The sequence below is a fragment of the Cucumis melo genome, chromosome 11 (genome assembly GCF_025177605.1).
Source record: "Cucumis melo cultivar AY chromosome 11, USDA_Cmelo_AY_1.0, whole genome shotgun sequence".
Classification (NCBI taxonomy): Eukaryota; Viridiplantae; Streptophyta; class Magnoliopsida; order Cucurbitales; family Cucurbitaceae; genus Cucumis; species Cucumis melo.
In genome coordinates this window covers 24,458,909-24,486,161 of record NC_066867.1, presented here as the reverse complement: position 1 = coordinate 24,486,161, position 27,253 = coordinate 24,458,909, and the positions used below count along the sequence as shown (strand labels likewise).

Genomic DNA, 27,253 nt, shown 5'->3' with positions numbered 1-27,253 from the left:
CACAGTTTAGTGCCTTCACAGCCAGCTTTGATTCTACCTTGATACCTTAAAATATCCACAGTGCTTTAGAGTGCTCTGAGTGGAAAACTGCAGCTGTGGAAGAGATGAGAGCGCTTGAAAAGAATAAGAATTGGGAGATTTGTACTTTTCCAGAGAGACAAAACCGTGAGATGTAAATAGGTATTCACACTTAAATACAAGGTAGATGGAACTCTTGATAGACAAAATGTTGCAAAAGGGTTTACTCCAACCTATGGTGGCGATTACTCAGGAACTTTTTCCCCAATTACAAAACTAAATATCGTCAGAGTCCCATTATATGATGCTGTGAAAAAATCCTGGCTCCTATATCAGCTAGATGTTAAGAATGCATTCTTGAATGGAGATTTGGAAGAGGAAGTCTATATGATCCCCTCTAGAGTTTGAAGCCCAGTTTGATCATTGAGTGTGCAAACTGAAAAAAATTCTTTTATAGGCTAAAACAATCACTGAGAGCATGGTTTGATAGATTTACTACCTTTGTGAAGTCCCAAGGTACAATTGGGGGCATTTTGGTCACACTTTGTTTTTGAAAGTCTTTGTTAGTGATATATAGTTCAATTTGCCTTCAACCATCAACTGAAGCTTTTGGGTGAATTTGTGGTTTAATATGGCATCAGAGCAGGTGGTTCAGAGAGGTTCTGTGTTCAAGCCCCTGCATTGTCATTTACTCTCTAATTAAAATTAATTTTTACTTGTTGGGTTTTTCAAATATTTCAAGTCCACAAGTGAGGGGGAGTGTTAGTGATATATAATTAAATTTTCCTTCAACCACCCGCTTAAGCTTTTGGGTGAATTGGTAGTATAATAGTCTCAAAGGTTGGGAAGATTGCCGTGTTGATTGTTTATGTTGATGACATTGTTTTATCTGGGGAGAGATCATCCAATTGAAAAAGAAGATGGGTGATGAGTTTAAAATTAAAAACTTGGGTAATATGAAGTATTTCCTTGGAATGGAGGTAGTTAGATCAAAAGAAGGTATCTTCATATCGCAGAGGAAGAGCCTTGATTTGTTGATGTTCTCACTAAGGGGCTTTTTAGACAGAGCTTTGATTCATGTTTTAGGAAGTTGAGTCTCATTGATATGTACGTCCCAACTTGAGGAGGAGTGTTTGAATTCGTGGGCTTGACCCAAGGAAAGATTTACCCTAATTGTCTATCATTTTTTATCATAAGTCTGTTATCTATTTATTTTTCCCATTTGTATCTTTTGTACAAAAGAAATAATAATAAGAGATCGTGATTTTTCTCCCAGTTCTCAGGTTTTCATGTAACTTGGTGTCTGTTTTCTTTTTCTGCTTTTAATAGTTATTAACTTCACTGTATAACCCTATTGTACTTTGAGTTAGGCTTATTTTTTAATAAATGAGATTGTTTCCTTTTAAAAATAGTTATTAACATCTATTTATTTGAATTTACATCTTTTCATTAAACATGCAGAGGATGCTGGAAGGTTTTGATCGATGCTGCAAAAGGATGTGCCACAGATCCGCCGGATTTATCCAAGTGTAATGCTGATTTTGTTGTTATATCTTTCTATAAGGTGTGTTCACAATATTTTGGATTCTATAAAGCCACTACCTTGCTGTGCTCGTTAAATCTTCTTAATAACTTTTCTTTATATTTTCTGATCTAGCTGTTTGGGTATCCAACTGGACTTGGAGCTCTCATAGTTCATACCGGTAAGGATCTCTTTAAGAAGTTTGTAATCTATTAAGTCACCCCATCCGCATAATTCAATTTAATATTGTTAGAATTAGTGGGCTTAGCCCATTGGGGAGATTTACGATAAATATTCTTTTCTTTTTTATCTCTTCGTACTTTTCTATTTATTCCCTCTTGTACTTATTGTATGATTATCAGAAAATAATGAAACTAAAAATATTGTGGTTTTTCTCCCGTTCTCGTGTTTCCACCTAAGCGGGTTTCATGTTTATTGCTTTCAATATGGTATCAGAGCGAAGCAACAATGAAATCCTAGAAAAAAGTTTAGGAAACACCCATACCAAAACAAAAGCTGCCACCGTTGTCGTCGCCACGGCCGCCGTGGACACCACCATGGAAAAACTACTCCAACGGATTCAGACGCCGTCGATCTATTCAATGGGCCAACCCTCGTCGCCATGTGCACAACCTTTCGGCCAGAAACCACTTCATGCGCCGCCTTTGTTAGGCGCGTGGGCCCATGCACCGCCGTCCGTTAGTCTCACCGCCCATTCCATCCACTTTTACGTGTCATCGCCTGTCCAATCGTCTCACCCTTCCGGTCATTTGCCGCAGCACGCGCCACCCATCGCCGTCGGACAGCAACCTCCAAAACTGTCACGTCTGTATAGCAATGCAAATCTGTATGTTGACCCTTTAGAGCAACCTTTCTTCTATAGGAACGGGGTTGACCAACGCCATAACAGATCGAGGATTGAAGCAGGCGAGTCATCGGCACCCTCCGATTGTGGACAACCATATGTTTGTGGTCTCGGGATTGACCAAACCTACAGGAGAGCTGTTTTTGAAGTTGGTGCATCCTTGGCACAGACCGATCTACCGATGTATTCTAAGAAATCGAAAATTTTGCTTCCTAACATGCCTTCAAATTATATAACTAACTCTGCTGCCTTTAGTGCTTGATCCTTGACCCATGATAATGAAAAGAATAATGGGAAACAAATTCTCGTTTGTGAGCACTGCAAGAAACAACGACATACCAAGGATCAGTGTTGTAAACTCCACGGTTCGCCCTCAAGAGGTAACAAACGTTCCTCCAACGAGCAATAAAACTCAGGACATATCGATGTTAGGGAGACTGCCAACACCTCTCAGCCAACTGGCCCTACTGCTAGCCAAACCAGCTCTCCTACTTTAAGTGTCATTGCTCAGTCAGGTATGTCTTAGTCCTTATTAGTTTTGATGGGAAGAATCCCTGGATTTTGGACTTGGGGGCCACAGATCACTTGATAAGTTTCTCGGAGCACTTCTTCTTTTATACCCCAGTGCCGGTAAATCCAGATAGCCGATGACTCTTTAGCTCTGATTGCTGGGAAAGGACATAGTTCTCTTTGACGGTTTCTTCGTCTAGAATGTTTTGCATGTGTCTAAGCTTTCTTACAATTTGTTATCTATCAGTAAGGTCATCCGTGAGCTGCACTGTAAAGCTACTTTCTTACCTGAATCTGTTTGCTTTTAGGACTTGAGTTCGGGGAGGACGATTGGCACTGCCCGGCATAGTAGGGGACTTTACATTCTTGATGATGCTACCTTCGGTAGTAGTATCTCTACGACTAGTTTACTGTCTTCCTATTTTAGCACTTCTAAACATGACTTTATGTTGTGGCATTTTTGGTTGGGTCACCCGAACTTTACTTATATGAAATATTTGTTTCCCCACCTCTTTTCTAAAATAGATGTCTCCTCGTTATCTTGTGATGTGTGCATTCGGGCAAAACAAAATCGGGTTTCTTTTCCTTTACAACCATATAAACCCACACAACCGTTTACCCTTATCCATAGTGACGTTTGGAGTCCAAGGTCACCACCTCATTTGGGAAAAGGTGGTTTGTAACTTTCATTGATGATTATACCTGTCTTACCTGGGTTTACCTTATCACCAATAAATCTGAGGTTTTCGTTATTTTCCAAAACTTCTATCACACCATTGAAACACAATTCCATAAAAAAAATGCTATACTTCGGAGTGATAATGGTCAGGAATTCCAAAACCATAACCTTAGTGAATTTCTAGCCTCCAAGGGGAATGTTCACTAAAATTCGTGCGCCTACACTTCTCAACAAAATGGAGTGGTCGAGTGAAAAAGCCGTCACCTTCTGGAAGTAGTTTGTTCCCTTATGCTTTCCACTTCCCTTCTTTCATACCTGTGGGGAGATGCTATTCTTACTGCAACTCATTTAATCAATAGAATGCCTTCTTGTATCCTCCACTTACAGACTTGTTTAGAATGTCTTAAGGAATCCTACCCCTCTACTCGTCTTGTTTCAGAGGTTCCTCTTCGTGTGTTTGGGTGTACCGCTTATGTCCATAATTTTGGCCCTAATCAGACCAAATTTACCCCTCGGGCTCAAGCTTGTGTGTTTGTTGGGTATCCCCTTCACCATCGCAGTTATAAATGTTTTCACCCACTGTCCTGGAAATACTTTGTCACTATGGATGTTACTTTCTGTGAGGATCGACCCTATTTTCCCGTTAGCCATTTTCAGGGTGAGAGTGTGAGTGAAGAGTCTAACAACACTTTTGAATTTATCGAATCTACTCCTAGTACTGTTTCTGACATTGATCCTCATCCTATAATCCTACCCACAAACCAAGTTTCTTGGAAAACGTGTTACAAGAGGAATATCAGAAAGGAAATCGGGTCCTCTACTAGTTAGCCACCGGCTTCAGTCCAAGATTTTGAACCTCCTTAAGATCAAGGTATGGAAAACTCTACTGAATCTTGTACTAATAATACAATGAGTGAGAATGACAGGTCTGATGTTGTTCTTGAAAATGTGGAAGAAAAGAACAGTGGTGAGGAGACTGAGGTCAGAACAGAAACCAGTAACAATGAAGCTGAACAGGGTCATACAGGGAAACTTGACAAGTAGGATCTTTCTCATCTTCCTATTGCACCGAGAAAAGGTACTAGGTCCTGTACAAAGTACTCCATATCTAATTATGTATAATACGAGAATCTCTTACCACAGTTCAGAGCTTTTACTGCCAGCCTTGACTTTACCACAATACCGAAAATTATTCGCATTACTTTAGAGTGTTCTGAATGGAAGAATGCTGTCATGGAAGAGATGAAAGCTTTTGAAAAAAGTAACACTTGGGAGATTTGTGCTCTATCCAAGAGACACAAGCCTGTGGGATGCAAATAGGTATTCACTCTCAAATACAAAGCAGATGGAACACTTGATAGACACAAGGCAAGGTTAGTTGCAAAAAGATTAATTATTCAGAAACTTTCTCTCTTGTTGCTAAGTTGAATATTGTTAGAGTCCTTTTTTCTTTTTCTGTAAACAAAGATTGACCTCTATATCAACTGGATGTTAAAAATGCTTTTCTGAATGGAGATCTAGTAGAGGAGGTCTACATGAGTCCCCCGCCTGGTTTTGAAGTCCAGTTTGGTCAGCAAGTTTGTAAACTCTAGAAATCCTTATATGGTCTAAAACAGTCACCCAGAGCATGGTTTGATAGATTCACTACTTTTGTCAAGTCCCAAGGGCACAGTCAGAGACACTCTGATCATATTTTATTTATAAAAGTTTCCAAAACAGGGAAGACTACAGTTCTGATAGTTTATGTGGATGACATCGTTTTGTCTAGAGATAATCAGGCAGAAATCAGTTAACTTAAGCAGAGAGTTAAAATTCGAAATCAAGGGTTTGGGAAATCTGAAATATTTCCTTGGAATGGAAGTGGCCAGATCTAAAGAAGGCATCTCCGTGTCTCTGAGAAAATACATCCTTGATTTGCTAACCGAGACAAGTATGTTGGGATGTCGTCCTTCTGACACTCCTATTGAATTCAACTGTAAACTAGGAAACTCTAATGATCAAGTTCCAGTTGATAAAGAACAATATTAGTGCCTTGTGGGTAAATTGATTTACTTATCTCATACTCGTCTTGATATTTCCTTTGCATTGCTAGCTAGTTTATGCAGGCTCCCAATGAGGAACACATGGAAGCTGTCAAAAGAATTCTGAGGTACTTAAAAACGACACTTGATAAATGGTTGATGTTTAGAAAGACTGATAGACCATTGAGACATATGCTGACTCAGACTGGGTAGGATCTGTTGTTGACAGAAAGTCTACCTCTGGTTATTGAACCTTTGTTTGGTGCAATCTTGTAACTTGGAAGAGTAAGAAACAAAGTGTTGTGGCCAGTGCTAAGTCCGAATATAGAGCTATGAGTTTGGGAATATGTGAGGAAATTTGACTTGAATGTGAAAGTCCTGTTTGATCTTCATCAAGAATGTGAAAGGCCTCATTGATATTTACGTCCCAACTTGAGGGGAGTGTTAGAATTAGTGGGCTTAGCCCATTGGGGAGATATACCCTAAATATTTTTTTCTTTTTTGTCTCTATGTACTTTTCTATTTATTCCCTCTTGTACCTATTATATGATTATTAGAAAATAATAAAACTAAAAACATCGTGGTTTTTCTCTCGGTTCTCGGATTTCCACGTAAGCCGGTTTTGTGTTTATTGCTTTCAATATATACACTTGGTTAGTGTCTGACGTATCACTAATATTTTAAATAAGAGGTGGCCTCAAGTGTCGAGACTTTTTCTCTTGAAGCAGCGAAGCATAAATTTCGAAACAATATGAGGCATAAGCCTCAATTTTAACAAAACAATTATACAAGTTATACAAACGTGTGATCAAATATATTACAGGTTCTCAAAAGTGTACGACATATGTGAACAACCGTTAAGCTCCAATATACCTGCAAGTTAATACCACCAGCATACACACAAACACAAGAATACTGGGAGGAAATATTATGTATTGAATCAATCAACACTATCAAAACAGTTCATCAAATGGTTCCCAGCCAAATAAGAGGACACATAGCAAAGAAGATGATCAACCCCAAAATACCTATATATATATTCCCTCTCTTCTACTGCCACGTGGTTCTAGGACCACTGACCATCCTAACTACCGTATTGTATATGTAGAACTTCCCTTTTTACCCCTCCTTTTATACACTTGGGTAATGGGTGGCCTAGCAATACCCCATGGATAAGAGACACCTTGTCCTCAAGGTGAAAATCTGGGTACTGATTTTTGAATACTGCGTAGGACTCCTAAGTGGCTTCATGAGTTGGTTGATCTTTCCATTGAACCAAACACTCCCAATCACGTTCAGCCTCATTCCAACGTATTTGGTTCACTTTTTCTGGTTCTAAAACCCATTCCATCGGATCATCGAACAACAAAATGTGGGGTTGGATTTGATGCTTGTCTCCCACCACTTTCTTAAGCTGTGACACGTGGAAAACCGGGTGTATTCTAGCTGTTTCTGGCAAGTCTAGCAGATAAGCCACCTCTCCGACTCTTCCTAACACCATATAAGGACCAAAAGTTTTGGGCGGAAGTTTTTTACATCGTTTTTTAGCCAAAGACTGCTGTCTATAAGGTTGTATTTTCAGGTAAACCCAATCAATAATGTCAAAAACCACGTCCCTATAGTGCACATCAGCAAACTTCTTCATTTGTTCTTGGGCATGTTGCAAATGACTCTTTAGGGCAGCTAGCATTTCATCTCTAGATTGCAATTGATATTCAACAGAATCATTTGGATTGGTGCCCGATTGGCCATATGAAATTATTGGCGGGGGCGGCCGTAAACAACAATAGAAGGGGTGCTCTTGATGGATGCTTGATAGGTTGTATTATACCAATATTCAGTCCATGCTATCTTCTCACTCCATGTCTTTGGTTTCTCATGACAAAAACTCCTTAAGTACAATTCCAAGCACTTGTTGACCATTTCCGATTGTCTGTCCATTTAGGGATGGTATGTCGTTGTTCTCTTCGACGGAACAATTCCTTCCAAAAGTGGCTAAGAAACACCCAATCCTGTAGGATACTATTGAACAGGGGTACCCATGGAGGTGAACTACTTCCTTGACAAATACCATGGCTGTTTCTTGGTCGAGAATGGGTGGCCCAAGGTTATGAAGTGGGTGTACTTGTTGAGGCGGTCTACTACTACCAACACCGTATCAAGCTCTTTGGAGCGTGGCAACCCTTGCACGAAGTCCATAGATATATCTTCCCAAATGCGGTCAGGAATAGGAAGTGGCTGTAATAGCCCAACCAAAGATAAAGCTTGAATTTTGTTTTGTTGACAAACATGACACTGGTCCACGTATGGTTTGATGTCATTCTTCATTCCTTTCCAGAACAACTGTTGCAATTCTTTTATATGTGCGCAACTGCATCAAATGTCCCCCAATCCTCGAGTCATGGAAAGTGTGTAGGATGATAGGTATTAAGCTCGAAGTCTTTGGAAGTTCTAATCTGTCCCTACAAAACAGTTTGTCTTGTCTTACAGAATAACGAGGAACACACTTCGGGTCTTGAACCACCCGGTCAAAGATTGCCTTAAGCTTCTCATTGGCTTGAACTTCCTTCTCAACTACCTCAATATCTAGCAAGGATGACACCATAATTACATTCAATTAAGCTTATACCAGAATACTTGAAAGGGCATCGACCGCCTTGTTCTCCGATCCCGCCCAATAATATATCTTAAAACAAATCCTATTAACTTCATTCACCACTTCTGGGCCCCTGGTAATATCTCTCTCTGTTCCAGGATATGTCTCAAGGCCTTTTGATGGGTATAAACTACAAATCGATGTCCCAACAAGTAGTGTCACAATTTCTCAACTGCTAACACTATTGCCATATGTTTTGGTCGTTTTTCCCTTGTATAGGCTGAGATCATCTTTGGGCAGTTTGTTTGGTTGTTTTTGTCTTTTCTTATTTTGCTTTTAGTATAATTCTCTTGTACTTTAAACATTAGTCTCATTTTCCATTATTAGTAAAGAGGCTTGTCTCTGTTTAAGGAAAAAAAAAAAACACTATTGTCATAAGCTCTCTTACAGATAGATTTTTCACGAGTCTTGTTAGAAAGTTGTTGGCTGAAGTAGGCAATCGGTCTCTTGTTCTGTGACAATACTAGTCCAAGACCAAACCCGGATGCATCTGTTTCAATTTCAAAAGGCAGGAAATCCGACAATGCTAGCACGGGTAACGTAACCATGGCCTTCTTGAGGGATTTGAAAGCTTTCGTTGCTTCCTCTGACCAACATAAATTATTTTTCTTTGTCAACCGTGTAAGAGGGGTGGTAATGGTACCGTACTACGCCATAAATCATCTATAATAACCGGTTAGCCCTAAGAAGCCTCTAAGTTCCTTCACATTGTTCGGGATTGGCCATTCCAGTATGGCTTTAATCTTTTCTTGGTCAGTTGCGAATTGGCACTTCTTTGGGTTAGCAAATAGACTATGTTGTCGTAATAACTGAAACACCATTATAAGATGCTCCAAATGGGTCCCTGCATCCTTGCTGTACACAAATATATCATCAAAAAACACTAGCAAAAATTTACGTAAGTAGGGTTGAAAAACCTGGTTTGTCATAGCTTGGAATTTAGCCGAAGCATTGGTTAGACCAAACGGCATGACTAAGAACTCATAGTGACCCTCATATGTTCTGAAAGTTGTGATTCTTATGTCCTTGTCGCGTACCCAGATTTGATGATAACCATATTTCAGACCTATCTTGGAGAATATGCTCGGCCCATTCAATTCATCCTAAAGTTCATCAATTATGGGTATAAAAAATTTACTGGTACAGTCGCCCGGTTTAGAGCCTTATAATCTACACATAATCTCCATCCTCCATCCTTCTTTTTAACTAGAATGACTGGACTAGAAAAGGGGCTGATGCTCGGTCTGATAATACTAGAAACCAGCACATCATTCACCAAATTTTCAATTTCATTTTTTTGAGCATGTGGTATGGTATGGCTTTATATTGATGGGATCGGTCCCCTCCAATTGTATTCTATGATCAATTTGTCGTATAGGTGGCAATCCATCTGGCATGTTGAATACATCCTCAAATTCTCGCTTGAGTTGCTTGAATTCCGATTGAAACTCCTCTATTTATTCCTTCACTACCTGTTGTCGGTCGGCTTTGGGGATTCCCATGGCTCTGAAATTAATTAAGAATCCTTGATCTTTCAGCTGCCATGTCTTGACTAGCATTTTCAGAGATACTTCCTTTCTCGCCAGCGATGGGTCCCCTTTGAGGATCACTTTTGGTATCTCCAAGTACAAAGGTCATAGTTAGCTCCTTCCAGCACCATGTCAAGGTTACCTAACTCCAGTGGTAGAAAATCCTCCACTATTGTCAGCACCAACAACCCCACCTTGACCCTTTACACATTTCTTGCCCTTGCACTGACTTCCCCGTACCTATAATGACTCCATAATTGGTTGTTTCTGCCATGGGTAGATTAAGGCTTTCCACCAATTTCAATGAGATGAAGTTGTGAGTCACCACAATCGACCATAATCATGATGTCTCTATCCTCCACCATGCCTTTGATTTTGAAAGTTCCAGGTGCTGTAAGACCTACCAGTAGTTCACCAACAATTCCACTACCGGGCTCACCTCCATCATCAATTCATCGCTCGTTATATCTCCCATCTCTGTGGCCTTAAGTTGTCAGAAGCAACATGAAGACGGAGCTCCTTGTTTTTGCAGCGGTGACCTTTACTAAACGGCTCGTTACACTGGTAACACAACCCCTTGTCGCACCGTGCCTGTAGCTCGGAATCTGTCCACCTTCGAGAGGTGTTTTTGCGTTGGCCATTTCCTCACGAGACATTAGGCTGTGTTCGAATGAGCAGGAACTTTTTCGGCAAGGGTTACCATACGAGTTACAAGGCTCTTTGAATTCTTTATTGCTGGTTTTTGGGCCGTTTTCCATATGGGTCCTGTGTCTTTCGGACCATTTCAATTTTTTCCTCATCTAATGGGGCCATATCCATCATGTCTTCAAGGTTAACAGTCCGCATGGCAAATACTTCTGTCTTAATCATTGGGTCAAGACCGTTCGTGAATGTCCCCACCAGAATGTCTTCGGCCATCTTCGGCAATGGTGGCAACAACTCTTCGAATTTCTGCAGGTAATCCTTTACCGATCCTTCCTGTTTTATAGCTCGCACATCTTGTCCCTTGTTCCCTAAAGCGAAAATGATGATACATCCTCTCATTCATTTCTTTCCATGATTGAAAACGCTTCCGGTTCTCTGCCCATCGGAATCAGCTCAATCCTTTTCCTTCAGACTCACCATTGCACTCTTCAGCTTCTCTTGCTCTTTCAGAAGGTGTAAGTGGAAATAATGCTGGTCCTATAAAACCAGCCATCCGGGTCTTCTTTATTGAATACCGACATCTCCAACTTCTTAAACTTAATCCGGTCTTGCCCTGCCCCTGTTTCTGCGCTCGGCGATGTCTCTCCTTCCCGTCTGTTTTTTCTTCAATGGTATCTTCCTCTCTCAGTTTCCGTTTTTCCCTTGCTCATCCCTGTCAGTTCCGAACCTCTTCTTGCCTCTGATGGTCGTCATACATCTACACCAACATCGCATGCATCTTTTCGACTGTCTTCTCTAACAGCTCTGATATCTGTTTCCAAGGCTGCTAAACATTCCTCTATCTGTTTTTGCATCATCTTACACCCTCCCCCCCCCCCCCCCCCCCCCCCACCAATGTTAAACTCCAAGATGCCTGCAAGTTAATACCACCAGCACACACACAAACACAGGATGGGAGAAAATATTCTGTATTGAATCAATCAACACTATCAAAACAGTCCAAATGGTTCCCAGCCCAATAAGAAGCTGTCCTCTCCCAATGAACAAAAGTTCATTACAAAACACATAACATCGAAGATGATCAACCCTAGCACAAAATACCTACATATATATTCCCTCTCTTCTACTGCCACGTGGTTCTAGGACCACTGACCATCCTAACTACCATATTGTCTATGCAGAATTTCCCTTTTTACCCCTCCTCTTATACACTTGGGTAATGGGTGGCCCAGCAAACTGACATTATGTTGATGCGATCTCTTTTGCTACAATGTAACGCCCTCTCTTGTTTTTCCTCCTCATTTCCAGAGACCCAAATAAAAAGAAATTAGTAGACCTTAGATTTTTCCTAAAATTAGTTTATTTCTCTCTCCCACTTTCTTTCTGAAGTAGATTTGACGGTAAAATATTTTAGAGCTATGTGTCACATAACAAAGTTAAATTGTATTATTGTTGGAAAGGTTTTTAACTTCTATTTTTCTAATGACGTCCTTTTATTCTTTGAATATCGCAGATGCTGCCAAGTTATTGAAGAGAACATACTTCAGTGGAGGTTTGTATTTAGCTATGATAACTGGAGGCCTTTCTCTTCTTCTTCGTTCCACTTAAAAAGTTAGAAAGAGGGAAATATCCTCAACCAAAACCATAGTTATGAAAAAGCCCTTCCCATCGACAATACTTAAAGAAAAGGAAGAGTAAGAGCTAGAGAGATAGCTCCAAGAGGAGACTACAATAGCAATAAGGTCAGAAGCTCCCGCCAATACTTTTCAAGCCTGCAAAAATTTGCCTTTTTTGTCCAAAACTTACCTGAGCTTTCTTCTTAAACCTTTGTGGCACAAAAGTTTTACGCCTTGTTGAATCTTGATTGGTAATACAAAAGCCTTCTGAAATCTCTCCTGTTCCTCCAACATATATCAAGTGTGTGGGGCCGGTTTAAGAATAGATGGTCATGTGGTCCTCCGTTCCTGCATTTCGAGATTACACCAAGCATATGGTGTATAAGAAGACTTCTAAGCTGGATTTTAGTACATTTTGTTAAACCCCTCATTCCAGAAGTTAACAGATCTCACTAGTTTCCAAACTATGCTGTTTTCTCTTTTACTGCATCGAAGAGCACCCAATTTAAAGAGAATGCTATAACACTTCTTCAACTTCCATCTATTCTAAGCTTCCAGCTTGCATTTCTTCACTTCAGACTCTATCAATAGCTAAACTGTGCTAACTAGTTAGGTTGCACAACCTGAGAAAAAGGTTTAGACTATCTGCAGACTGCAGGATAATTAATTGAAGTTGTCACAAATTTTCTAACTATGTAGGCACTGTTGCTGCTTCAATCGCTGACATTAACTATGTCAAACGAAGAGAGGGCATCGAGGAGCTCTTTGAAGATGGTACAATCCCATTCTTGAGCATAGCCTCTCTATGCCATGGGTTCAAAGTTCTAAATTCTCTAACAATACCTGCAATATCTCGGTATGCAAAATTCAACTTTTAGGTTGAATGCTTTCTCTGAAAATAAATAATGAAAAATCTTGTTCATCTACCCAGATTCTTTGGCTAAAATAATATAAAATAATATTTTTTTAATTGTTGAGACTTTTGTAGTTAGCTGCTCCTAAAATTGTTTTGATGATTCTTTCTGTTCTGACATGTGCTTTTAAAGTTAGGAATAGGCATGTTCACAATTTGATTCGATTTAGCCAAACCGAAAAACTAGGTTTGGATATATATCGAAGTTTGATTGTCTATGTATCAATGGTTCGATTTGATTTTTGATTTGGTTTTCAAATCTAATACTGAATCAGAACAATTTAGTTTCTTTATAATTTTAAACCAAACTAAATCAACCCCAAGTAAAAACCGAACTTTTAATTCGGTTTGGTTGGTTTTAGTGTACACATCTTTAGGATGTAACTGGGTTGTCCAATTTATTATTCTCAAATTCTTTGCATTTTTTCTGTTTTATGTGTTAGCTCTTCTGGATTAGATCTTTTGTAAAGTTTTTGTGTGGTGGTGTTTTAGATTCTTTTCTTACTTGGTGTTGCAATAGTATCCTTGTATTTCATTTTATATCTGCATCTTTCTCAGTTGTGGTAAGCATGTTTTGCGTTCTTACCACAAAAGCAACACTAATTTGTTAAGGCTATATTATATTATGTCCTTGTAATTGAGAATTTAATGGGTGACAAGAGCACTCATTGGTGATTAATCTCTCTGCATCTTTTATCGTTTCTGGTTACCTTTAATTGTTATGTTTATACTTTTTATCAACTGCTTATTTTACCATGCATACTCGACATCATTACCTTAAGGCATACTTCATCACTTGCCACGTACTTGAGGGACATCCTCGTGGCCCTGCGACATCCAAATGGAACGAGCGTATGCACTATCTATGGAAGTCGCTCTTCCAAGGTTAGTTCTAGTACAAACTTGTGTTTAGTTCAATTTTTTCCAAAAATTCCCATATTATTGGTTTGAAGGTTTTGTGTTCAAATAATGTTTACAAAAAGCTTTATTGTTGCACAAGAACCTAATGTGTTAAATTAGCTCTAAACCGAATCATCTAGGGACTATTTTACCCATCTGAAACCCTTTTTTTAGCTGGGTTTTTGTGGGCTTGGTTTTTTTGTATGTCCACGTATTCTTTCCTTCTTCTCAATGAAAGGATTGTTTCTATATAATATAAAAAAGCTTGAGGATGGGTCATGATATTTTTGATTTTTAACACACTGACGGGCATTCTTAACACTTACTTTACTTGTGTGCTTGGAAATTAGAAACTAGTACCAGATTTAACAAGTGGACTATTACATTACATGAGACACAAAAGAAGAAATGGAATGATACTGCAAATGTTCAAACTCAGGAACTTCTGCTTTTGATTCCATGTTAAATTGCATTTAGCTTTCAAACCCATAAAATTGTATATGGTTAGGATTTAGAAATATGAAAAACTCTGAAGAGAAAATATACCAAGTCATAAGATAGGCGTTCAGACATGATAAAGATTAAAATTATTACCATTTCACTACCTTTATTAACTTTCTAGACATTCAGTATATGGTAGTCAGTAACTTCTGTTACTGGTATAACAAGTCAGGCAATCACTAGGATGACAGATAGCTCTAGTGGGCTAAATACTGGCACTACATTACTTTCCATATCATAGATTGGCACCCACCTTTCCAGGTATTTGGTGTTACTCTTACCCTTATCTGGTCAGGTGGCTTATTCCACGCTACCATAGATCAGCAGGTAAAGGGACGAGCTTGATGACCCCAAAGTTCACCTGTCTTGAGCTCAAGCCAACAAAGATGGAGTACCATGATAAAAACATCATGAAATTGAGGTTTTATTTATTTATTTAATTTTTTGCTTTTTTGAAATGAAAACAAGCCTATGTATTAATGATAATGAATGAGACTAGAGCTTAAAGCACAAAAGTATTATACTAAGAGTAAAAAGAACTAGGAGAAAATACACGCAAAACTAAAACAAAGACTATACTCGGGCAACATAAATATGATGGTAATTCAAAAATGAACCCTGACAGAAAACAATGTGTCAGGCGTCCTATTAGATTTCATTATAGTAGGAGGAAGAAGGAGAAGTCACACGTGTGAAGCATGTGTAATTAGTTAGTGTCAAAGTTGGTTAGCTGTGGGTATAAATAGTTGTTGGTTTAGGCGGGAAAGGGAGTAAGTTTTGGATCTGAGAGTTTGTAGCTTGTTACTTCTTGAGAGAGAGAAGAACAAGGAGATTGTAACGTGAATTGAGGAATTCTCAATTCACTTCTGTGTAAGAAATCCTATACATCATTTGAATAAAGATTGAATTACATACCAAAAGGTAGGGTTCTATCATTTTGGTATCAGAGCATGATTCCGGAAGGTTTATCCGCCATGGTCCAAACACGGATTGGAGAACAACTAGAGGTAATTGATCAAGAAATCGCTGGACTGAAGAAGGAGTTGAGTAAAATGCTGGTGATCGAAGCGAGTTTGAGTGAGATCGCGAAGAACTTTGAACTGATGGGGCTGGAATCGGAGAAGCAACAATAAATGCTTCTTATGATGATGGAGTCGAACGCGAAGGAACGCTCGATGATGAGCGAGCGATTGACAGAATCAGCTGTGCATGATTCTGCGATCGTGAAAGGGAAGGAAAGCGAAGCTACGTCCAGCAAGGTTGCCGAAACGGACCGAAATATCGGAGATGTACGAAACAAGAAGAAAGCCGATAATGATGAAAATGCTGGAGATCGGAACAAATTTAAGAAGGTCGAAATGCCTGTGTTTAATGGAGAAGATCCTGATTCGTGGCTATTTCGCACCAAAAGGTATTTCCAAATACACAAACTTATCGAATCTAAAAAAATGCTTGTGTCGACGATTAGCTTTGATGGACCAGCCTTAAACTGGTACTGATCATAGGAGGAGAGAGATAGGTTCCTTAGTTGGTCGAACTTGAAGGAAAGATTGCTGGTTCAATTTAGATCTTAGAGAAGGAACAATTTGTGGTAGATTTCTTCGCATAAAACAAGAAACTATAGTAGAAGAGTATAGAAATTTGTTCGATAAACCTGTAGCATCTCTGTCTGACCTACAAGAAAGAGTAGTAGAGGAGACATTTATGAATGACTTATTTCCTTGGATTAGAGCTGAGGTAGCATTCTGTCATCCTAAATGTTTGGCTGAAATGATGCAAATAGCACAACTAGTTGAGAACAGATAAACAATCAAGGAAGAAATGGAAAATGATTTGAAGTTTCAGAAGGTGATAGTTGAATTGAAGGAGTTAGAACAGGAAAGCGGTAAATATTCAGTTTAGAATGGTATGCTGAGGTATAAGAACCGGTTAGTACTGTCAAAGACATCATCCCTAATTCCAGTTGTTCTAAATACTTACCATGACTCCGTTGTTGGGGTTCATTCTAGATTCCTAAGAACATACAAGAGATTAGCTAGTGAACTGTACTGGGAGGGTATAAAAGCTAATGTTAAGAAACATAGTGAAGAATGCTTGATGTGTCAACGAAACAAAACATTATCACTGTCTCCTGCTGGTTTGCAGGTACCTTTAGAAATTCCGCTGCAGATATGGACCATGAATTTTGTGGATGGACTGCCAAAAGCTAAAGGTTATGAAGTAATCTTGGTAGATGTGGATCGTTTAAGCAAATATGGCCATTTCTTGCCCCTTAAACATCCATATACAGCTAAGGTTGTAGCTGAACTTTTTGTAAAGGAGATAGTTAGACTCCATGGATTTCCTACATCTATTGTTTCAGATAGGGATAAAATCTTTCTCGGTCATTTTTGGAAGGAAATGTTTTGAATGTTTGGTACAAAATTGAATAAAAGCACTGCTTATCATCCTCAGTCCGACGACCAAACTGAAGTGGTGAATAGAGGTTTGGAGACGTACCTTAGATGTTTTTGTAGTGAGAAACTCAAAGAGTGGGTTAATTGGTTACCATGGGCTGAATTTTGGTATAATACCTCCTTCCAAAGAGCCCTAGGTGTAACCCCTTTTCAAGTGGTATATGGTTGGAAACCACCTTCTTTATTATCTTATGGTGATTGGTGATACTTCTAACTCTACATTGGATGAATAGTTGAGGGAAAGAGATATTGTTTTGGCAGCTTTACGAGAACACATTTTTTTGGTTCAAGAGCAAATGAAGAAGTATGCTGACGGGAAGAGAAGGGATGTTGAGTATCAGATTGGAGAGTTCGTTTTCTTATAAATCAAGCCCCATAGACAGTTGACATTAAGGAGAAAAAGGAATGAGAAGCTTTCTTCAAAATACCTCAGGCCCTATAAGATCTTTAGAGAAAATTGGTTCAATGGCTTACAAGCTAGAATTGCCAGAAAATACTTCCATCCATCCTGTATTCCATGTTTCCCAATTGAAGAAATTGGTGGGAGAGCATTCGAATGTACAGCCTACTATCCAGTATGTAAATGAAAATTTTGAATGGAAAGCTCAGCTTGAAGAAATCCTCGGTTATCAGAAGAACAAAGCTAGATGTTGGGAAGTCATGCTTTGTTGGGAAGGGTTACCGAGAGATGAAACGACCTGGAAAGTTATGAGGATATGCAACGACTTTACCCCGATCTTCACCTTGGGACAAGGTGAATTTAGAGAGGGAGAGTAATGTTAGACCTTCTATTCGATTTCATTATAGTAGGAGGAAGAAGGAGAAGTCACGTGTGAAGCATGTGTAATTATTGAGTGTCAAAGTCGGTTAGTTGTGGGTATAAATAGTTTTTGGTTTAGGCAAGAAAGGGAGTTAGTTTTGGATGTGAGAATTTGCAGCTTGTTACTTCTTGAGAGAGAAGAACAAGGAGATTGTAACGTGAATTGAGGAATTCTCAATTCACTTGTGTAAGAAATCCTATGCATCCCTTGAATAAAGATTGAATTACATACCAGAAGGTAGAGTTCTATCACAATGAACTAATCAAAGCCACTGGAAGGCAATACACCAGTAGAAAGCTAAATACAAAGAAAAACTTAAACGCTCTCTAAAGAAGAGCCCACTCAAGTCTAAATTCTTGCACACCCAATTCTTCAAGATGATAGGAGAAAGAGAATACCAAGAAGATGCAACCAGTTGCTTCAAAACTATCTTGCCAATGCACCCAATGCCTAGGAACTTGAAGAAATCTTTCAACCCACAAATTCTACCATAATGTTTTGGCATCAATAGTGTAGAGAAGTAGGACCTGATAAACAGCATAGATTTAATTGCCTGTTCCCATAAGGTATCCCCAGTAGTTGCTCTTGTTTGGCTGGCCAGAAATCGATGACCAACACAAAACCCATTATTAAGCTAGCGACAACAATTATGAGGCTTTACTCACTCACCAGCGTGAAGAAAAATCATGGAAAGACAAAAGTTAGGTTAGGTGGAGGAAATATGCTTAATCGAGGATTAATCTTCATTTGTTCTCGGCTTGTTGCCTTTTTGTTTTTATGTTTTGTATGGACAGATTATTATTATTATGATTGGCCTTGTATTTGTGGCTTTTTTGTTGTTCTTGTATTGAAAATAGGAGCCTAGTATAAAGGTTTTTATTTTCACTTCATCGATATGATAACGGCACTAAGGGGGTGTCAACCTAGTTGAGATGCCTTGGTGTGCTTGTTGATCCCCTAATTGTATAACCCTCATGTACATTGAGCTTTGTCTCTCTATTTTTCAATATTAATAATAGTGAGACTTATTTCCTTTTCAAAAAGAACAAAAAAAAAAAAAAAAAAGAAAGTGGGAAATCGGAGAGGTGGATGAAAATTGATAAGAGAAGGTGAGAATAATTGAGATTCCAAGTTCTAGGCTTTCAACTTGTAATAGGAATAGATGGTATGGGAACAGAAGGGTACACCAAATCGCCGTTAGTATGGTATGAATATGTTGGAAAGAGAAGGATACACGTACACTTTAAGGGACTTTGTTAGACCACCAACACTCTATTAGTATAGTGGGAGGGTGTGAAAGTAATTGTGGAAGGTAGTTAGGCGTGGAAATGAGGAATAGGAGAGAAGAGTTGCAGTTGGTCAGTAGGGATCATCTTTTTTTAAATGGAAATGAGCCTCCTCATTTCTATTAATGAAATGATACTATTGCTCTAAGTACAAGAGAATTATACAAAGAGCTAGGATCTCTAATGGTTAGTAGGGACTATTAGGTAGTAGAGAGAATGTGTAAGGGAGGTTACATATATCTTTGGGGTATGGGAGTATTTTATTTCACTTTTTGGTTTGAAGGGAGGCCCTATTGCCTTGGGGCAAGTTTTCCATTCAATAATACTTATATTGTAAGGAAGTTCGTTATAGTTTGTTTGGTAGGCAATTGTTAAGACCCTTTTCCTGCACTCAGAAAACCCAACACAATGCAAGAAATAGAGGCAGCATTCTGTGGATCTTTATTTATATAATAGGGAGAGTTCACAAGGAAAGATTAACAAAAAACACAAGAAGATAGTCACAATCAGAGAATGAAGGAAACAAATAACAAACGAACGACAAGCTTGATAGTCTCCAGCAATTCGAGAAGTTGGTGTCTTCCTGCAGCCTCCACAGCAGCCTTTCCTCCAAGAAATAACAGACGCCCCCCACTAATCCCTAAACATTCCTTAAATACCTCTATTTCCTCCGGTGGGACCCCCTTACTCAGAATATTCTTTATTCCCTTTTTTTTCTTAATTCTTTTCCTGGGCCGGGTTGTCTATGTGGGTATTCTGTTTTCTTCCCTTCTGCTTGTAGGTATGTATGATAGGGGGCCTTACAGCAATCTGAAAACAGAAATTTAAAAACAGAAATCTAAAAAGAAGTGATTCAATGAAAATACTCTTATCCACAGTGATGTTTAGGGACCGTCCAAGGTTACTATCGCTTATGGGAAATGGTGGTTTTTAACCTTCACTTGGTGGGTCCCTTAGATTCTACCAGTTCTACTCTTGTTACCTTATCCTCACCTGATCCGAACCCTATAACACGGTCTTATCTACAAACCAATTTCCTTGGATAACCTACTATAGGAGGAATATCAGAAAGGAAGTTAGGTCCCTTACTACTTTGCCAACTTTTGTCCAAGATTCTGAACCATCACAAGATCAAGGTGTGACTAATTCTAGTGATTCATATATTGATACTAAAATGGGTAAGAATAACAGGGTCGATACAACTGTTCTTGAAGACATGGGTGAAAATGGCAGTTTTGATGAGATTGAGGTCATGGTAGAAACGATAGGTGATGAGCTAAACCAGATCACTAAAGTAACTTTGATGAGGATGATTCATCTCTTGACATACCTATTGTGCTAAGGAAGGGTATCAAGTCCTGCACGAAGCACTCCTTTTGTAACTATGTCTCTTATGAGAATTTATCAACCTAATTCAGAGCCTTTATAGTCAGTCTTGACTCCACCACAATACCAAAGAACATCTACATTGCATTAGAGTATCCCGAGTGGAAAACTACAGTTATGGAAGAGATGAAAGCCCTCGAAATAACAAGTTGCGGGAGCTCTATGCTCTCCCCAAGGCATAAAATTATGGGCTATAAATGGGTGTCTACACTCAAGTATAAAGCAGTTGGAACTCTTGATTGACACAAGGCCAGATTAGTTGCAAAAGGGTTTACACAAACATATGGAGTTCACTACTCTGAGACCTTTTCTTCTGTTGCGAAGTTAAACACTGTCAGGGTCCTGTTGTTTGTTGTTGTGAATAAAGATTGGCTCTTACACCAATTGGATGTTAAAGACACGTTATTGGATGGAGACTTAGAAGAGGAAGTGTATGAGTACTCCAGGCTTTGGAGCTCAGTTTGACCATCGGGTTTGCAAGTTTCGAAAATCCTTGTATGGGTTGAAATAGTTGCCAAGAGCTTGGTTTGACAGGTTTGCTATTTTCGTCAAGTTCCAACGATATAGTTAGGTCACACCGATCACACTGTTCACAAAAGTCTCTAAGGCTGGGAAATTGTTGTGTTTATTGTCTAAGTTGATGACATTATGCTATTTGGTGATGACACTATTGAGATCATCCGATTGAAAAAGAAGATGGGAGATGAGTTTGAGATTAAAGGCTTGGGAAATCTAAAGTACTTCCTTGGGATGGAGGTAGCCATATCAAAAGAAGGTATCTCCGTTTCTCAAAGAAAGCACACCTTTGACTTGCTGGCTGAAATAGGTATGTTGGGATGCCGTCTTGCTGAAACGCCCATCGAGTTCAATGCTAAACTGGGAAATTTAGTTGATAAAGTTCTTGTTGATAAAGAAAAATATTAGTGTCTCGTGGAAAAGTTGATCTCTTATCCCATACTAGATCCGATATCTCCTATGTTGTTAGTATAGTCAGTCAGTTCATGTAGACTCCTTACGAGGAACAAATGGAGGCAATTAATAGAATTCCACAGTACTTGAAAACTGCTTGGTAAAGGGTTGATGTTCACGAAAACTAACAGGCGAAGTATTGAGGTCTATACTAATTCAGACTGGGTAGGTTGTGTTGATAGGAAATCCATCTCTGGGTACTGTACGTTTGTGTGGGGCAATCTTGTAACTTGGAGAAGTAAATGGAAGCAGTGCTGAAGCTGAGTATAGGGTAATGAGTCTAGGAATATGTGGGCAAATCTGGCTCTGTAATGTTTTATTTGATCTTTGTCAAGGCTATGAGGTGCTTATGAAACTATTCTGATAAGGTTGCTATTAGCATCGTTAATAACCTTGTTCGACATGATAGAACCAAACATTTGGAGATTGATAGACATTTCATTAAAGAAAGATTGGACAATGGTAGCATACGTATTTCTTACGTTCCTTACATTCTTTCAAATAAACAGGTTGCTAACATTCTCACCAAGGGGTTTCTCAGATAGAATTTTGATTCCTGTGTGTACAAGTTGGATCTTATTGGCATTTACGTCCCTACTTGATGGGAGTGTTAGAATTTGTGGGCTTGGGCTGCATTGAAAGCCCAAGGGTTACCCTAATTTTTCTTTCCTTTTTTATCTTGGTTCATGTTGCCTCTTTTATCTTCCCCTCTTGTATCTTTTGTGATTATGCGAAAATAGTAAGAAAATAATACCGTGGTTTTTCTTTTTGCACTAGGGTTTCCACGTAAATTTGTGTGTTAGTTTTTGTCATTATTTTCGGTAAGGTCCAATGTCTGAAGCCATATGAAAGTCAAGTGTGTATTTGAACAAATGAACGTCATTCATTTTTAAGGGTGCAGAACCCTGAAATGGAACTTAACCACGACTCTTATTCTATTTACTTTCATGCTCTTCATATGAATATTTGGTTCCATTATCATGCCTATGAAGTGATTTAGCATGCTACATAAACGTGATGTACTGATGAATTATGCTTTCTTGCGCTTTCAAATTTTCTCTTCAACTTTTGGTTCCAGTGAGAAGAGTTCTTATTATGTACTTAATATTTCCTTTCTAGACACTATGTAACGAAATGGGTCCTGTAGTCTCATTCAACTTGAGACAACCAGATGGATCTTGGGTTGGACATCGTGAAGTGGAAAAACTGGCCTCTTTGTCTGGGATTCAGTTAAGGGTAAATCTTTTTGTTTTTTGTTTTTTTGTTTTTTTTTTGCATTATACTGTTTAAATTTTATGTTTATAACTTCTATTTTAAATTATCTCTAATTGATTCTTCTCATCTGATTTTATTCTTCTTGATTTCTCTGTGATAAAAATATGAAAGTAGTCTTTATTGTGAATCAAAATCTTTGAATACGAGAAGAAAATTCATCTATTTAGAGAATTGTAGGGAAAACTAATCCGAATCCTAATTAACAAAAAAACTAATCCTAGTTATGATAAACAAGGGAATTAATCTAATCCTAATCAATTAAGAAAACTAATCCTAAGCCTAATCAATTAAGAATTTAGTTGAGATATCTAATTTACTCTAATCAATCCTACCACGTCATTCTATTACTAAAAAGATACTCGTCCTCGAGTTTTTAAAATGAAATAAAGAATTCAAAGTTTTGTTTGCTTTCTTTTTTTTTTCTTTTCTTTTTCGATAAAAAATCCCAAATAAAATTGTCACCTTGTGGAAATTTTGTACTGCAACTATGATTGAAGGAGCCCAATTAAAGAACTGTAGAGCATGACCATGACGTCATCAAAATTTTTCCTTGGTTGTCAAGAACTATGTACATTCCTGCCACCAAGATTTTGCTCGACCATTTTATGGAAAGTTGGAGTATCAAAGCAACTCATAAACCCGTTTGGAAAGTTGCTGTATAGCCCAAAATTTGTGAAGAAATGGTTTGAAATAAGCCCACAAACAGCAAATTGAAACTGGGGAGACGAAACTGAGGGTCATACAAATTCAAAGAGGTCGGAGCGTGTAAAGTACATGTCAAGAATTATATGTGTGTTTCTCCGTTTTGGTGTCACATGTCACGAATATGCTGAATCTCCTGTTCATTTGTTTCTGCAATACCCTTTTGCAGCTAACTTTTGGGACATTGTTCTTCATTCTTTTCGTTGGTCTTTTATTTGCCCTAATTCTGTCTCAGATGCTTTGGCTTCACTATTGGTGGGTCATCCTTTTGGTGGGACTAAGAAAATGGTTTGGTTGGCTATATTACATGAATGGTTTGGTTGGCTAGACTACATGCTTTGTTTTTGAGTTTATGGGGTGAATGGAACAGACGACTCTTCAGTGATTCTTTTTCCTCTTTTAATTATTTTATTTAGTTTGGTTTATGGCTTTTTCTTGGTGCAAAGCAAAGCGCCATTTTACTCATTACAACTTATTCTTTTTAGTCGGTAATTGTAGTTCTCTGATGTAATCACCTTTTGGTGTTTGGAGTTTACCCCTGATTTCATCTATTAACAAAATGTTTCTTTTACAAAAAAAGGAAAAAATGTTAGAAATTGAGCACACATGTTGAATCAGATTGCGGTGGGTAAAGTCAAATGTATCATGTGTTACCACATATTCTTTCTCATTGTCTTTCAAGTAATTGACTGCAAGAAAAAGATTCGAACTTCAAATTGGGTTGCCCATGTTTGTCGTCTATTCACCAAAAACACTTCCATCTAATATTACATTTTCTTCTTTCTTGAACACGACTTCCATAGCTTTTGCCCTAGATTTTTCTTCGATCATTTTTCTTCCTATGTCGGTCTACATGTGGATTCCAAAGTTCTTTTGCACTTTTTGTCTTATATGTTCCTTGCAAGATTCCACAACCTCGATTGAATTCTTGATCTTCTTTTAATCCAGCTAACTCCAGGTTTTGATTTTATTGAAATGTTGTTGTTATTATTATTATTATTATTATTATTATTATTATTATTAACTCTTTCCATTGTTCTGCAAGCTGATCAATGTTTTGACTCATCTTTCCCATCTCTTTTACTCCCTTCTTCATTTCCTCCATTCATTTGAGATTAGTGTACAAATTGACTTTTCTTGAATAAGTCTCAACCTCATAATTGTCTTAGGACTGATTCTTGGATTTTCTTGAATATGTCTAAGCATTTCAAACCTCGGGGACTAAAAGTGTAATTTGCCCTAAAATCAAACACTTTATTATGGATCAAAATTTGTGAATACAAGAAGACAATTCCTCCGTTGATAGAGTTGCAAAACAAAACTAATCCTAACCTGAATTAATCAAATAAACAAATCCTACTCCTAATAAACTAGGGAACTAATCATAATCTTAATCAGTCAATAAAATCAATCCTAATCCGAATCAATTAAGGATTTAACCAAGATATCCCAATTTACTCTTATCCTACCACATCAGTCACTATAATTCATTTTTTACTTGGCGGAAATTGATCATTCCAAAATTTTTGTGGTAAGAAAATTGTACTGATGTTTTGTTTGCTACTGACCATCTCTTCATTTTATTTTCTGTGTAGACAGGATGTTTTTGCAATCCTGGTGCATGTGCAAAATATCTTGGTCTATCTCATTCGGATCTTGCTACAAATATTGCGGTAAATGTTTTTGTTCCTACCTCAATATGTGGGTCATAAATAAATTTCTAAATTTCATTTTCCCTTCGACTCCAATTTCTTGTGTTCTCATGAATTGGCTACTTGGTCCAGGCAGGTCATGTCTGCTGGGATGATTGTGATATAATTAATGGAAAACCAACCGGTGCTGTGAGAGTATCCTTGGGATACATGTCAACTTATGAAGATATCAAGGTAAATTATTTATTTTCCGTTCTATTAATTCTTTTGGCCATGTGGGCTTGACAAATCAGGATAACTGGAATCATATCATAGGTGATTTGGAGGGGGTGTTTAATGAATTCTTTGAAAGGGGAATTTTGAACAGTTCGTTAGTGGAGACCTTGGTGTGTTTAATTCCTCGAAAGGGAAATGCAAACAAGATTAAGGAGTTTAGGCGTATCAGTCTTTTCACTAGTGTCTATAAGATCTTTGCTAAGGTTCTTGTCGATCGATTAAGGTATGCCTTATAAAATTTATGAGGCCCGAGGCCTCTTTTTGGAGGGTAAGCAGGTCCTGGATCAAGCTCTTATAGCTAATGAAGCTGTTATAATTAGTGGGTTGACCCTTAGAGTATTTATGGAAAGAATATGGGAAGATCTTCCCTATTTCCTAAATCTTTTCCATTTTTACTTCTTATTGTATTCTATTTATTCTCCTTCTTTGTACCTATTGTATTCATTCATTAGAAAATAATAAAACAATAATATCGTGGTTTTTCTTCCGGTAGTTAGGTTTCCACGTAAAACTTGGTTTCGTGTTTATTGCTTTCAATATGGTATTAGAGAAAAGCAACAACGAAACTCTAGAAAACAATTTAAGAGGAACCCAGACCAAACCAGCTGCCGTGCCACCGTCGCCGCCGTTGTCGTTGTAGTCACCGCCTTGGACACCGTCATGGAAAAATTAGTCCAACAACTTCAGAAACTACCGATCTACATAGTGGGACCACCCTTGCCGCCGTCAGTGCAACCCTCCGGCCAGGATCTCTCTCACGCGCCACCTTTGTTCGGCTCATGGCCCATGTGCTGCCACCATTTTGTCTCATCACCCATTCCAATCTCTTCTACTCGTCGTCAGCTGTCCAATGCTCATACCCTTCCGGTTATTTGCAGCCCCTCGTGCCGCCAGTGCCCTCCGATTATGGACATCCACCACAAAAACTATTAGATATGTTCATTCGCGCGCTGCTGTCTGTCTACCCTTTACTGCAACCCTTTATCTATAATAATGGGATTGATGGTGTCCATAACAGGTCAGGGGTTGAATGGGATGAGTCTTCGGCGCATCCCAAATCAATTGAGTTGTTGATGTATTTTAAGAACCCGCTAATTTCGCTTCTTAATGTGCCTTCGAATTATATAACTAACTCTGTTGCCTTTAGTGCTCGATTCTCGACCCGTGATAATGAGAAGAATAGTGGAAAACCAATCCTCGTTTATGAGCACTGTAAGAAACAATGACACACTAAGGATCAATGTTGGGAACTCTATGGTCGTTCCCCAGGAAGTAACAAACAACGTTCCTCCAACGAGTAACTAAACTCAGGGTGTGTCGGTGTTAGGGAGACTACCTGCACCTTTCAGTCCACTGGCCCTATGCTAGCCAAAACAACCCTACTGCTAGCCAGATCAGCCCTCCTACTCTAGGTGCCATTGCTCAGTCAGGTATACCTATTAATCCCTTAGCCTTATTAGTGTTAACGGGTAACATTCCTGGATTTTTGACTCGGGGGCCACGGATCACTTGACAGGTTTTTTAGAGTACTTTATCTCTTATACCCCGTGCCGGTAATGAGAAAATTTGGATAGCCGATGACACTTTAGCCCTGATTTCTGGAAAAGGACAAATAGTTCTCTTTGACGGTCTCTCTTCAAAATGTTTTGCATGTGCCTAAGTTGTCTTACAATTTATTATCTATCACCTGTGAGCAACATTGTAAAGCTACCTTCTTACCTGAATCTGTTTGTTTTCAGGATGTGAGCTCTGGGAGGACGATTGGCATTGATTAATATAGTAGGGGATTTTACATCCTTGATGATGATACCTTCAGTAGTAGTATCTCTAGTACTAGTTTACTGTCCTCCTATTGTAGTACTTCTGAACATAACTTTATGTTATGACATTCTCGGTTGGGTCACCCAAACTTTACTTGAAATATTTGTTTCCCCATCTATTTTCTAAAATTGACGTCTCCTCCCTATCTTGTGATGTGTGTATACGAACCAAACAACATCGAGTTTCATTTCTTTTACAACCATATAAATCCACACAACCGTTGCCTTTACCCAT

General features: G+C 38.6%; 1 protein-coding gene across 12 annotated transcripts in view; it reads left to right on the top strand.

The window, feature by feature from the left end:
- The window catches only part of LOC103496300 (molybdenum cofactor sulfurase), a 64,155-nt gene that overhangs the window by 7,159 nt on the left and 29,743 nt on the right, over positions 1-27,253 (top strand). For 11 of the 12 annotated variants that reach the window (XR_007815694.1, XR_007815696.1, XR_007815695.1 and 8 more), the window contains 8 exons: positions 1,480-1,582; positions 1,676-1,721; positions 11,959-11,997; positions 12,761-12,917; positions 13,757-13,859; positions 22,413-22,529; positions 24,866-24,943; positions 25,055-25,156. Coding sequence is in view for 9 of the 12 variants with exons in the window: in XM_008458094.3 (XP_008456316.2) it covers positions 1,480-1,582; positions 1,676-1,721; positions 11,959-11,997; positions 12,761-12,917; positions 13,757-13,859; positions 22,413-22,529; positions 24,866-24,943; positions 25,055-25,156 (745 nt within the window). In the remaining 3 variants the exon portion in view is untranslated. The remainder of the gene's footprint in view (positions 1-1,479; positions 1,583-1,675; positions 1,722-11,958; positions 11,998-12,760; positions 12,918-13,756; positions 13,860-22,412; positions 22,530-24,865; positions 24,944-25,054; positions 25,157-27,253) is intronic. The other variant, XM_051079646.1, reaches the window with a different exon arrangement.